Source organism: Cnephaeus nilssonii, assembly GCF_951640355.1.
Source record: "Cnephaeus nilssonii genome assembly, chromosome: 6".
NCBI lineage: Eukaryota > Metazoa > Chordata > Mammalia > Chiroptera > Vespertilionidae > Cnephaeus > Cnephaeus nilssonii.
In genome coordinates, this window is record NC_137077.1 from 36874556 (window position 1) to 36889565 (window position 15010).

The window sequence follows — 15010 nt, forward strand, 5'->3', positions numbered from 1 at the left end:
TAGATGTATCCAAGTGCCTACTACACTTCTACTTGAACGGACCCAAATCTTTTAAGGCACATGTCTAAAACTGAACTCTGGTAGCGCTAAAGATGGTTTGGAGTAGGGAGAGACCTGATAATGTCATTCCAATAACATAAAAGGAGAACATAGATTTTTTTTAAATAGTGACACCACCAAATGCTGGTGAGGATGCAGAGAAACTGGATCACGCATATATTTTTGGCAGGTGTGTAAAACAGTACAACCTCTCTAGGAAACAGGAAGTAAGCAAACGGTGGGACATCTATGCCATGGACTACTTCTGAGATATCAAAAGGAATGGCACATGCAACAACCTGGATAAATCTTCAGAGAATTATGTTAAGTGAAAAAAGCCAGTCCCAAAAGATCACATACTGATCCCATTCATGTAACTTTTCATATATAACCTTCTTAAAATAAATGATATATAACAGATGTGTGGTGGTGAGGGGTTAAAGTGGAGGTGAGAGGAGAGGGAAGAGGGAAGTGGCTGTGACTATGAAAGACCAACAGGAGGGATCCTTATGGTGATGGAAATGTTCTGTATCTTGAAAGTATCAGTCTCAAAACCCTGAATGTAACACTGTACTGCAGTTTTGCAAGATGTTACCACTGAAGCAAACTGAATGAAGGGTACACAGGATCCATCTGTATTATTTCTTATAACTACACTAGGAGCCCAGCGCGCGATTCAAAATCACACAGCACTGCCCACCCTCGAGTCGCCGGTCCGGCCCTGCCTCCCTCTCCTGCCTTTGAAGCAGCTGCTGCTGCTGCTGTTGCTGCTGCTGATCAGGCCCTCCCCCATCACAGGCACGCAGAGTCCCCTGCGACCCTGCCCTCAACACTGTGCACGCAACCTCCTCCTGTCTAGTCAACCCGTTACGGCATCCGGGTTAATTAGCCCATTTCTCAGAATATATATATATATATATATATATATATATATATATATATATATATATATATATATACTATTATCTCAAAATAAAAATTTTAACTACCAACCTATAAACCAGGAGGTCACAATCAAGGGCACATGCCCGGGTTGCAGGCTCAATCCCCAGTATGGGGTGTGCAGGGGGTAGCCAATCAATGATTCTCTCTCATCACTGATGTTTCTCTCTCTCTCTCTCTCCTTCTCCCTTCCTTCTGAAATCATTAAAAAATATTTTTTTTTAAAAAGAGAGTTGACGCTCCCATGAAAACATCATAGGCTTTAGACTCAGTGAAGTTACTAAAAAACAATGCTGTCAAATTATTGTCCAAGACAACAGGAAAAAAACATCTGATTCTGCTCTCAGATTTCTTTGCAAGTGTTTTGAAGTAGTTTTCCTTAAACTATAACTTATGTTTAGCTTATATTTGGTCCATTGTTTATGAGTCCCCTCTTCTCATTTCTTTGCATAACATGAAAGGATGTCTATATGTATGATATCCTCACCTTGTTTACGGTAAGATAGAATTTGAGCCAGCTAGGTTGTCTTGTATTGCCATGGTTTGCATATGCCTCACCTCTCTGTGCTTGTTTCCTCATCTGCTTCCAAGACCTGTTCTGAAGATTAAATGAGATAAGCACATTGTTCATGGTACAATATAATCAGTGTATTCTAGTTAAAAGAAACCTTATTTGGCTTTGATGAAAGTGACATAGTGAGACAGTCTCACACTATACCTGGCGCATAATAAGCAATCAATAAGTACTGAATAAATGCAAGCATATGAGAGAAATAAGGAGTCTAACACAGGATATCTACAGTGGGAATAAAGACAGACAGACATCAAACCTTTCACAGGTTGAGTAAACAGTAATTTGTGACTGACTAGGTGTGCAAAGTAACTAAGGGAAGTCAAGATTGGTACCCAAGTTTCAAGCTTTGATGGCCTATGGAAATCATTAACCAGAGAAAATGGAAGTAGTATTAGATTTTGAAGGAACAATGAATTTCTCTGTGGACATGTTGAACTGGAATTATTTATGGGTCATACAGCTAGAGATTTCCAGTGACCACTGGACAGCCACATCTGGCCCTCACAAAAGAGCTGGGTGAGAAGGCAGGAAGCTCTGGCAGAGGGAGAAGGAAGAAAGGGCTGGAGTTAGAAAACCGTGAGTCACCTGTGCGTACAGGTTAGGTGACACCATAGAAGTGGATGCCATTACCCTAGAAATATAGCACACAGTGAGAAGAACTGGCATGATTACAGCTCAAAATGACAGAACATGATTTTTTACTGTAAGCACTGCCACAGTGGCCTTTTTTGAGAGTTAACACTTTAGTCATCTAAACGGAACAGCACAGCTGGCCTCCCCATCTGTGGGCAGCAGCTCATCTGCTGGTCTCTGTTCCGAGGCTTGAATCTAGTCCACATGGTAAAGAGAAAATGGGAGCAAATGCACAAAAATCCCTCCCTTTAGTTCAACAGTATGTCCTTTAGACCATGCTAGATAAACTGTAAGCGGATGCTGAAAGCTTTGTGATTAAATACTTCCACTCAGAAAGCATCTATATTGGCAGAGCTCTACATCATAGCACCTGAAATGTATGCAAGAGTGTAGACATGTATCTTATGAGTGTAAGATCTTTAGTATCTTGTTAATAGAAGTCAACAGTATTCTCCTTTAAGACGTCACATGTAACCAAAAGCTCCGATTAGGATCTATGAAAAGGATGAGATGGACCTCGCAGTTAAAGAGGAATTTTAAAAGAAACAAACAAACCAGTGCTAGGAAAGCTAAAATAATAGAGGGTTAGGAAGTTTCTGAACAGTAACTCCCTTCACCAAGGGACAAAAATGTAGTGGTTGTGGGCAGGGATAGAAGCTAAAAATAGGAGCATTAACTAGAACTAAAACAGAAATACCTACTTTCAAATTAGTGTGTTTTTCCCCTCTCCACATGTTGTCTCCTCGTTTCCTCAGGCTTTCCACATTTCCCGTTAGAGAGGGAGTCATCCTACCTCAACTTCAGGGTCTATACCTCATGACAGACTCAAGTGAGTCCACTTTCTCCAGTTCGCAGTGTTCGGTTTGCCCAGCAGAGCTGAGTAGTGCGCTGGAAACCTGTGTGTGCACAATGGCAATGGGAATATGGTGGGAACTAAAGAAAAGGGGAAAGTACCGCAGAAAACGCTGGGCTGTGTTTGGACTGGAGAGAGCCAAGCGTGGCTCCGGCACTTCTGCTAGTGGCCTCAGAAAGTCTGACTCCAAGAGTCCCCATGTTCTATCCCGAAAACAGAGTGGACCTCACAAGGGCCGCGTGAGGAGCAAATAGGAAAACATAGATAAGAGTACTCTCTAAATTATGAGGTGAAATGCAAATATTAGTAAAAGATGGCAGCTTTTTAGGTTTTTTATAGTAACACTCTTCCATGTATTATCCCAGACTTAATTAAAACAAACCCTCAAACCCTCTCCAAGGGAATGCAGGAGGCAGCTGACTGATGCTGCTGTTTCTCTCATTGATGTTTCTATCTCTCTCTTCCTCTCTCTCTAAAATCAATAGAAACATTTAAAAAAAAATCTTGTCTTTTCATTCTCATAAGCCTAAGAATAATTTCTACCTGTCTTTATTCAAACCAGTATTTATTTCATTCAAAATACTCGCCTAGAACATAATTATTATGAGAAGATACCTTAGTTAATGAATTTCTTGGTTGTGACACTTACCTTAAAAAATAGATAGGCACTCACACTTTTAAATAAACATTGATTGGGTGCAGGGGAAAAGACTAAGCGAAAGACACTAATGTAGTACAAAACATAATGGGTAAAAATGGCTGAAAGTCATCATTGAACTTGATCAACAGTTTCTAAACATCAAGTTTTCCCCTCAATCATCTGATCATATTTCTGCATTTCTGTATACTTTTTAGTTTGTGTTCTAGACATAAAAGCAATAACTAATTTAACTGGAATACTAATATCCTTAGTCCACAAAGTACCTACCATGAATTGAAAAGGTTCTGTTAAATAGTGAATCACGTTACATCCTCTATTTCGACAACACTACACTAACACTTAACACCACGGAAAGTTAAATATGTCTTCAGGGTTTCATTGCTAAACCCACACCCTACTCAAAAGCATTAGCTATTCTATATGTAGAAAAGCCTAAAGGACCAAACAACCAAACGACCGGTCAACCAGTTGCTATGACGTGCACTGACCACCAAGGGGCAGACGCTTAACGCAGGAGCTGCCTCCTGCTGGTCAGTGCGCTCCCACAGCCAAACTCCCGTGGCCAGCCAACCTCCGATGGTCCCTCCCACCACCAGCCAACCTTCGTGGTTCCTCTCCCCAGCTAGCCAGCCTCCCCGATCAGCCCCAATCACCAGCCAGGCCTAGAGACCCCACCCATGCACAAATTCATGCACCGGGTATAATAAAAAGGTAATATGCAAATAGACTGAACAGCAGAACCGACCAACCAATCAAAGCACAATATGCTAAGGCTGCTCAACCGCTTGCTATGATGTGCACTGACCACCGGGGGGGGGGGGGGGAGGGGCAGACAGTGAACTGGTCAACCAGTCACTATGACATGCACTGACCACCAGGGGGCAGATGCTCCAACTGGTAGATTAGCCTACTGCTAGGGTCCAACCAATTGGGACTGAGTGAGATGGGCCAGACACACCCTGGAGCCCTCCTACAGTCCCTCCCTGCCCCAATCGTGCACCGGTGGGTTCACTCAGCCTGGCCTGCGCCCTTTCACAATCAGGGATCCCTCGGGGGATGTCGAAGAGCCGGTTTCAACCCGATCCTACAGGCCACTCCCCTTCGGAGGGCGTCAGACACAGGGCTCATGGCTGGTGAGTGCTGCTGCGGCAGCGCGAACCTCTCCCAATTGGGACTGATTGGGCATGAGCCTGCAGCAGGCCCAGTGGGGCCAGAATGAGTGGGAGTGGCAGATAGGAGTTGCAGTTGGCGTTGGACTGTTTGGGTTCTTCTTGCTTGGGGTTCTCTTGCCTCCTGAACTTGTGTGATTTTTCCTTTACCAGGTTAGGGAAGTTTTCTGCCATTATTTCTTCAAACACATTCTCTATCCCCTTATCCCTTTCTGCCTCTTCTGGCACACCTGCTATTCTAATATTGTTATGTTTCACATTGTCCCACAGCTCCCTTAAGCTGTCCTCCTGTTTTCTGTTTTTTGTTGTTTTTGTTTTTTTGTTGTTCTCTGATTTTTTTCCAACCCTGTCTTCTAATTCACTGATTCGATACTCGGCTTCCCCTAATCTGCTGTGTATTCCTTCCAATGTGTTCTTTATTTATGTCATTCTTTATTTCCAACTGTTCTTTTTTCATAGTTACTATATCTTTTTTCGTTCTGTTAATAATCTTTACCATCATTACTCTGAACTCTGTTTCAGACCAATTTCTTATCTCTGCTTCATTTATCTTTTCCTCTGAAGAATTCTCTTGTTCTTTTATTTAGGGGTTGTTTCTTTGTCTCCTCATTTTAGCTGTCTGGGTTTGTGACTATGTATTAGGTAGATCCTCTACACCTCTCAATCTCTAGTGCAGGACAGTGTCAAATGTTGTTTCTGACTAATTAGATCAGGCAAAGACTCAAAACCTCCAGAGTCCACATCTGCCTACAGACTGATAAGATTCCAACTTGAATGGTCCCAGGCAATCGTCCTCAGGTGTGGTGAGAGTTGTTGTTGTTGTATTTTTAATCTTTATTGTTCAGATTATTACAGATGTCCCTCTTTTTTGCCCCCATAGCTCCCCTCCACCCGGTTCCCTCCCCACCCCAGGCCCTCACCACCCCACTGTTCACGTCCATAGGTACTGCATACATGCATATAAGATCTTTGTCCAATCTCTTCCCGCACCCCCTCACCCCTTTCCCCTGAGAATTGTCAGTCCACTCCATTTCCATGCTCCTGATTCTATTACATTCACCAGTTTATTCTGTTCATCAGATTTTTTATTCGTTTGATTTTTAGATTCACTTGTTGATAGATATGTATTTGTTGTCACTTTGTTGTTCATAACTTTTTATCTTTACCTTTTTCTTCTTCCTCCTCTTCTTAAAGAATACCCTTCAGCATTTTATATAATACTGGTTTGGTGGGGATGAACTCCTTTAGCTTTTTCTTGTCTGTGAAGCTCTTTATCTGACCTTCAAATCTAAATAGCTTTTCTGGGTAGAGTAATCTTGGTTATAGATTCTTGCTGTTCATCACTTTGAATATTTCTTGCCACTCTCTTCTGGCCTGCATAGTTTCTGTTGAGAAATCAGCTGACAGTCGTATGGGTGCTTCCTTGTAGATAACTGTTTTTCTCTTGCTGCTTTTAAGATTCTTTGTCTTTTGATCTTTGCATTTTAATTATGATGTGTCTTGGTGTGGTCCTCTTTGGATTCCTCTTGGTAAGGGTTCTCTGCACTTCCTGGGCTTGTAAGTCTATTTCTTTCACCAGGTAGGGGAAGTTTTCAGTCATTATTTCTTCAAATAGGTTTTCAATATCTTGCTCTCTCTCTTCTTCTGGCACCCCCATAATTCAGATGTTGGTATGCTTGAAGTTGTCCCAGAGGCTCCTTACACTATCTTCATATTTTTGGATTCTTTTTCCTTTTTGCTCTTCCAATTGGGTGTTTTTTGCTTCCTCTTATTTCAAACCTTTGACTTGATTCTTGGGATCCTCTAGTCTACTGTTGAATCTCTGTATATTATTTCAGTCAGTGTATGGCTTAATTTCTGACTGGTCCTTTTCCATTTTTTTGGCATTCTCACTAAGATCCTTGAAGGTCTCACTAAGTTCCTTGGAGGTTTCTAGAAGATTCTTGAGTAACCTTATAACTGTGGTTTTGAACTCTATATCCAGTAGTTTTTCTTCCATTTCTTTCATTTGTGACATGTTTCTTTGTCTCCACATTTTGGCTGCTTCCCTGTGTTTCTATGTATTGGGTAGCTGCTAAGTCTCCCTGAGTTGATAGTGGCCTTGTGTAGTAGGTGTCCTATAGGGCCCAGTGGCTCAGCCTCCCCAGTCACCTGATGTGGACACTCTTGGTGCACCCTTTTGTGGGCTGTGTGCACAGTCTTGTTGTAGTTGAGCCTTGATTGCTGTTGGTATCACTGGGAGGAATTGACATCCAGGTCAATTGACTGTGAGAACCAGCTGTGTCTACAATGGAAAAGCTGCTGTGCAAGAGACACCCTTCTGGGGCAGGACTTGCTTCAGTGGGGCTTTGGTGCTCACTGCGTCTGCCTCTTGAGTGTGTCACTCATGGATGTGAAGAGCTGTAATCTGGTATGGTCTCGCACTGACCATTGGGTACACTGGCTCTTGGATCTCCAAGGAGGTGCAAAGTCAGCCACTGCTTGGGGCCACCCAGCAGGAGCTACAGAGAGATCTGTAGATTCCTCCTCTTTGTATCGGGTTTGGAAGTGCCCAGATGAGGCCCAGCTGTGAAGCAAGGCAGGCTGCTGCTGGTGCCAGCCTTGGGCCTTCTTTTGATAGCTTTGGGGCTCCCTGACTCAGCTGCAGCTTGTTTGACAGGTTTTAGGCTGAGAAAGGACAGGCCATTCATATGCAAAAACCATTGCGCACAACTTGGGTGGGGTTATAAATTTGGTGGGGTGGGGTCTCAGGGAATCTCCAAGGCAGAGCAAACAGCAATGGCTGCCAGTTAGCCCTGCAGTGGGGAGGTCCCAGCATAGGAACAATGGCCGTTGCGAGCACCTTCGTCTGGAAGAAAGCTGCCCCCGTGTTCCTGCCCCAATGCCAGACAATCCAGTTTCTCCCCGTAGGTGTCTGGGTCCCCCAGAGTCATCTGGAACTGGAGCTCAGAGCAAGTGGGAGCTTGTATCTCCCTCCTGATTAAAAAAGCAGCACACCCGGTGCCAGCTTGTCCCGCGCCTCTGCACCTCCTACCAGTCTCAATGCTCTTTCTTCTTTACCTCTCTAGTTGTAGTACTTCCACTCAGCCAGATTTCCTGCAGTTCTGGATGATAGCTGTTCTGTATTTTAGTTGTAATTCTGATGTGGTTGTGGGAGGCAGCAAGTATAGGCATTTACCTATGCCGCCATCTTGGTTCTTTTTGATTTTTTTTTTTCCAACAGTGTGGGGCAGTTGCTTCTGCCTGGAGGCTAATTGTCATTTTTAGTCTCTTAAGTTGCCTCAGGACAAGGTGTTTTCCAATAAGGTGGGTCAACTGTCTTCTCCCCAGGCAAGGCAAATGTCTGTATGGGAAAGAAGTCCTCCACTGCGTGAGGGGATGACTCAGCAGAGGAAACTGGGGGTGTCTGCCTTCTGAGCCCTAACACCCAAATCCCTAATCCTGGCTTCTGCTCACACAGCTCCAGTCCACTCTGCCCTCCCTCTGCTGAAGCACAAGGTAGGTGGCTCCACAGGGAATTTTGTGCATTGGTCCTTTACGAGGGTGCCTGATACTTCAACTGTCACTCCCTGGCAGACAGCAACCCTGTTGCTTTTCACAGCCAGATGTTATATGGGTACCCTCCTCAGTTTTGGTGGTCTCTGCTGGAGGGGGTTGGGGGGCGGCCAGCTTGGGGATTAGATCCCAGAGTTCTCAGTGACAACGCGCCACAGCTGAGATATCTCTCCAGAACTTCAGTTGCTGTCTATAGGTGCCGGGCCAGCCCTTTCGTGCCTCCACCCCTCCTACCAGTCTCTATGCAGTCTCCACTTTTGGTCCTCGAGTATCAGGGTTCTCTCCTGCGAGTCTTCTGTTGATTATTCCAGAAGTTTTTCTGTATTTCAGTTGTAATTCCAGTTTGTTTCTGGGAGCACGTCCGTGCAGCATCCACTTACTCTGCCACCATTTTTAATCTCTCCACATTAGGTCTCCTTAAAAGGAAGTCAAAGCACTGAACCTATGACAGTGGCAGGGTTCGGGTTCAGGCTTCTATTGGTTTTATCACTGTCCAGGGTCATTTCTGAAGTAGGATCTGGTTGTGGGAACTCAGACTAAAGAGGCAGCAGGCTCTGAAATCAACCTTCAGAAGCTCTGAAGACTCAAGCTTCGGGTACCTTTCCCTTCCCAGGGTCTCCCCACATACTGGGGAACGCTGCCACTTTCCAAACAAATATTTTGCTCTTCAGAGTAAGAATCCACTAGAAAGCATAAATCTACTAATGGTGGGCCAGTAGTACCTGTGTATCTCCTGTTACATCTTGAATTACTAGACATGCATTAGGTACTTGAAAATAACTAACTAAAGGATAGCACATGTCCTACTGCAAGATAGCTTCAAGGAAAATATGTGATTTAACCAATGGAAAACAGAAAAAAAAATCTTTTGATGAGTGACATGTACAATATCAGAGGAAAGTAGTTGTAAAAAGAACTGTTATATATAAAAGGCTTCTTTTAAAATATTTTTTTATTAATTTCAAGGAGGAAGGAAGAGGGAGAGAGAGAAACATCAATGATGAGAGAGAATCATTGATCAGCTGCTTCCTGCACACCCCACATTGGGGATCGAGCCCACAACCTGAGCATATGCCCTGACTGGGAATCGAACCGAGACCTCCTGGTTCATAGGTCAACGCTCAATCACTGAGCATTATTTTCACATAATAATATGAACCCATAAATACCCTTATTCAAGAGTTACCAATGATAAATACTAAAAATTAAATATTTTACCTATCAACTAAATGTTTAATCAAATAAGAACACCGAGGGTGCATGTAACTTTTTTATTGAGGCACAACAAGGCATTATAACTTGCCTGAACTTGAGGCAGTCAGTTTAGTAAGCTGAACTTTAATACAGTTAAGGGTTAAGTGCAAACAAGATACATTCACAGCTTGACTAGCAAGGCTACATCACAATTTATAAAGTGCCAGATTAGTGCTAATTGTCATTCAGCTTGAAACTTTTCACTTTGGGGAGGAAAAACAAAAACAAAGACCTTCTCCTTCCTCTAGGAATGAAAACATTTCCCTAAACCAATTAGTCACAAGGTCAAGGACTACCTTTCCTTTAATCCCACTAATACAGAACACCATTCTTTTGTTGTCAATTGTGCACTGACTTTCAATCTTGATAAAGAAGGTAGCCAGAAAATGTAGAATATTTCCAACTACTTCCATAAATGGCCCCCCTGTGCAAACGTAACCATATCTGGTCTCCCTGGAAGAGCTGAAGAATCGCGTGATTGCTAGCGGTTTCATGGTCTGGAGCACCGTCATTGGCATAGGCAGACACCAAGACCTCTTCGTTCTTCATGAGGTTCACATACAATGGCACATTCACTGCCAGCTTCAGCATGTGAAAAATGAAAACGTAAGTGCCATTCACCGGGCAATTAAATCTACCCAGCTGAAGATCAAACGTTTCTCCCAAGTTGTTCAGAAGAAGATCAAATACAATAGGTTGGTCTAAAGTTCCCGGGGCGAGATTAGAGGTCCTGGCTGCTGAGAAGGCAACGCGCATCTGCTGAGGCAGGGGGTAGACGTGTACCGGCAGGATGGTGGCTGCTGGATTTGTCACGGGCACATCCACGGGCGTCATGCTGCGGGAGTCTCCTTGTCCAGAGTCACCACTGTTGAAGGTTTCGTTGTCTCTTTCTGGGCTGCTCACCTGAGAAGAATCGCTCCACCCTGCTGTTTTATTAGCAACAGTGAGTTTCTCATAATGAAGCAGTTAGCTTTGAACACAATATTTAACATTAGTCGGCTACTGAAACACAGAGATGGATACATTTTATAGTAAGTTCCAAAACAAAAGCAATGAAGTATAGCTACAGTATGCTTTTCAAGGTTTTTCCGGCACTAGGCTTTTATACCACTAAGATTTAAAAAAAAAATAAGGCTCCCAAAAGCTTGGATAATTTACCTTGTTAAGATTATTAGCAAAGTCTAAAACCTAGGTTTGAACATTCTCTTTGCTTCTTTATCTTTCTCTCCTAATTCTCACTGTTCTAAATTCCTCAGTGATAAACCTACTCAAAGTTTCTGATGTAGAAACACTCAAGAAAACTGAGATTGCATAAGAGAACCAACTTTTAGAACTACTAGCCATTTGAGGATATTTTGATATGGTACCATGATGAATGCTTGTTCTTTATTTCCAAGTTAATGTGGTATTGTGAAAAGTTTTAAGCACTTATACTTAAATGTTTTAAGTACAAACACTGCTCACGTGTAAGGCAAAGGCAATGCAAACACTGGCTACTTCCTTTCTTTAAAAAAAAACAAAACTGTTTTCCTGTGACAAAGCCAGTTAATCTTTAGTAACTCTTGATTTTCTTGGTTACACTGAATCTTTAAATAGTACTGTCCACATTTTTTAAAAGTATCACAAGATTCTGCTTTTGTTTCAAGTCTTAATTGTGTATCTCAATTTTAAGTTGCTTATTTCCTATCTTTACTCCTATCTATCAATGTAGTGGAACTAGAGTATTTGCAAGTGCCCATTATTACAAGAACCATCTTCCTGAATCATTCCATGAAACAATTTGAAGTCGGCACTGTGAATACACAGGATGGGGCAGAAGTAAAGTTTACAGTTGTTTGTATGGAAAATGATACAATAAAATACCAGAATAAAATCTGTGTTTCGCATACTCACAACTGTAAACCTGCTTTTGCTCCACCCTGTATATCTAAGGTTAAATTATGCCCTGGTGTCACGAAAACTGAAACACACACATTTACACTTTTAATTAAATTGAAAACTGATTTCCACAGCCTTTCTAAGTAGTCTAATATCTTTCTCAGGTCTCAGTACTACGACACAAGCAAACTGAAAACCACGAGATAAATGCTGAAAACAGTGTATTTGGGGAGAACGTGACGGAGGATGAGGTAGTTTGGGCAAATAAACTACTCAGTTCATTATCCTTACCTCTTGAATTTGCCCGAGGACCACCAGATGTCCCTCCGCGCTTGTAACATTGCTGGAAATTTTCCTAAAATGGCATCAAAAATGTAAGACAATAATTAGTTATTACCCAGGATGACTGGCTGGTCATTCTCTAAGATTAAAGTCCTCTTAGCCCTTTATCTGGCCTTCTCCAGCAACCGAAGAGGCTCAGATGTCTCCAAACACACACACACACACACACACACACACACACACAAATAAATAAATAACAATGGCAACAGTAGAAATACTTGCTTCATCTGTTAATGAACCTGACCAATTACTTTTAAAAAAAAATTATTGAGGGGAGGAGGGAGGAGAAAGAGAGAAGCATCGATTTATTGTTCCTCCTATTTATGCATTCATTGGTTGATTCTTGTATGTGCCCTGACCAGAGATTGAACCCACAACCTTGGCATATTGGGACAACACTATAATCAACTGAGCTACCCAGCCAGGACCTACACTGAGTGGCCAGATCATGATCTCTGAATGCATAATAATCTGGCCACTCAGAGTGTGTGTGTGTGTGTGTGTGTGTGTGTGTGTGTGTGTGTCCCGGTGCATGAATTCGTGCATGGTTGGGGTCCAGCCAGCCTGGCCAGGGGGAGGGGACATGAGAGGTTGGCTGGCCTGCCTGCTGGTCGAACTCCTGGTCGAGGGGACAATTTGCATATTAGCCTTTTATTATATAGGATATACACTGAGTGGCCAGATTATTATGCGTTCAGAGATCATAATAATCTGGCCACTCAGTGTAGATAGGTTAATACTTGCAAAAACTATAAAGCATCTAGAGAACGCTCTTTAAAAGGTACAATGCTAGGTAATGGGAGAAATTAAAAAATATGGCATGGTCTGCCCTGGCTGGTGTGGCTCAGTTGGTTGGGCATTGTCCTGTGCACCAAAAGGTTACTGATTGAAGTCCTGGTCAGGGCACATGCCCAGGTTGCAGGCTCCATCCCCGGCTGGGGGCAATGCAAGGGCAGCCAACTGATGCTTTGTTCTCACATCAATGTTTTTTTCTCTCTCTCCCTTCCTCTCTAAAAAATCTTTATTTAAAAAAATATATGGCATGATCCTCTGTTCCTCATCTCAAAAAAAAAAAAAAGATAATAAAGCAATAACACAGACTATTTAAATCTTGCTCTATTTATAAACCAAACTGTAAAGGTAATTACAAAGTATGTTAGGGCTTTGTTTTGTCTTGACAGGCGATTGATACGAATTATATTGTACAAATGTATTAGTCCCTGGAAATGTAATCTATTATCTTCAAGAAAAAAATGTTCAAGAGGCAACATTTCAAACTACCTCCCAAGTATGGTAAAAGTCTGCCTCCATACAACCCATAAAAAGAATACTTATGCCCTACCCGGTTTGGCTCTGTGGTTGAGCATCAACCTATGAACTGAGAGATCATGGTTCGATTCCCGGTCAGGACACATGCCCAGGTTGCAGGCTCAATCCCCAGTGCCGGGTGGTGGCGGGGGTGGGGGGGGAGGGTAGCCAATCAATGATTCTCTCTCATCATTGATGTTTCTATCTCTCTCTCTCTCCCTTCCTCTCGGAAATCAATTTTTTTAAGACTTTGCTATACTTGATATCTAGAAAAGTTAAATTTAAGGCCATATAGTAAAGTTAAAATCATGGGCTTCAAGTTAAGAAATTTGCATTCTAATCTTAGTTCTACTGTTTACTTGCTGAGTGACCTTAGATGAGTTATTTAACTTGTTTCTGAACCCCCGTTTCTCTTATAGGGTGGAAGAGTAAATGAGTTAATACAAACAACATGATTAATACAATCCTTCAAACATTCTATGTTGACAGTTATGGGTTATTAGAAAAGCTTCCAACTTAACTCGTAACAGTACTTACAAGTTAAAACTAAGAGTGCCTTATACAAAAAATATTATGACTGCACTATAATTTAATCACCAGCTTAGCATCAACAACTGTACTACTATTCAACTATGACAACTATTCTTACCCTTTGGGAATAAGGTGTTCCAGGATACTCTCTAGCTTGGAACTGTAGCTGGCCATAATTTCCATTGGAAACTGAAGGAGGTCCTCTATAAGTATCAAAACCTAGTAAATAAACAACTTACATAAAATTATGAGCAAACTTACACTAAACTTTTAAGTAGTCTAACTGTATACCATTTTAAAAGTAAAGCTGATCCTATAAATGCCAACGTTCAATTTATGCCTTCGTTAAGCAAACTCTATTAATATTGCTTTCCACAATAAGACACACATTTATAAAACATTGCTGACTTCTAATAAGCCAACTGCAGAAACTTACTATTGCTAGAATGCAGGAGGGGGTGGAAATAGTGGTAAGGTAAGTAGGTGGTTAAAGCTTCTGTGTAGAGTACTTTGCTAACACCAAGCATGACTGGAATACTTGGAACTACATTTACAACTAAAAAGAATATCACTTTTACAGTCTCAAAGTTTATGTTTTTATCTGTGGCACACTCTGATACACAAATCACTAGAAAATGGGCTTTGTCTAATTATGACACATTTTGAGCAATCAAATCAATTAACAAAAGAAAAAAATTTTCAAGTATGAAAATCAAAATTCATTCCTGGCGGGGGGAAAGATGCTCAACCTTGCACTTCAGTAAATAGCAGGATGAATCTGCCTTTCATACAAAAAGTTCTCTGTTATAAAGAATAGGGATATTAAAAACTGTACTTTGCAGAAATAGGAACTTATTTACTAGTACTACATTATAAGTAACAACTACAAAAAGAAACAGGTAAAGTAAAAAATAGTTTGAGTCAAGTAAATACATAGACAAAATAATTCAGTATAATTCAATGTTATCCAGAGCATACCTTTATAACCTCCCGGGGACCGATACGTATTGGTTAGTAATCTCCCACCACGAGTGCATCCTCTAACAGATCCCCGGCTATTGACAAATGGTTGAGAGGGCCTGGGAAACACATTCGTCTGTGCTGGGTAAAAGGCAAGGCTACCATTGCTTACTTGAATAGTTCCATCAGGATAACTTGCTGCTTAAAGAAACAGTTTTAAAGTCCAAGAGTTAAACTGTAATAAAGATTCAATATTCTTTACACTAAAAAGTCACTATATATCAAAACCTTTAATACAATGTTCTCTCTTT

The 15010-nt window shown here is 41.8% G+C and overlaps 1 protein-coding gene across 10 annotated transcripts in view; it reads right to left on the minus strand.

Moving 5' to 3' along the window:
• Positions 1–9686: 9686 nt before the first annotated feature.
• Positions 9687–15010, minus strand: part of CAPRIN2 (caprin family member 2) — a 43991-nt gene continuing 38667 nt past the window's right edge. For 3 of the 10 annotated variants that reach the window (XM_079773403.1, XM_079773406.1, XM_079773405.1), the window contains 4 exons: positions 14718–14900; positions 13858–13958; positions 11850–11913; positions 9687–10606 (listed from right to left, as the gene is read on the minus strand). In XM_079773403.1, the coding sequence (XP_079629529.1) occupies positions 10038–10606; positions 11850–11913; positions 13858–13958; positions 14718–14900 (917 nt within the window). In that variant the 3' untranslated portion in view covers positions 9687–10037. Of the gene's footprint in view, positions 10651–11849; positions 11914–13857; positions 13959–14717; positions 14901–15010 lie in introns of all 10 variants that reach the window. The other 7 variants (XM_079773408.1, XM_079773407.1, XM_079773404.1 and 4 more) reach the window with 7 other exon arrangements.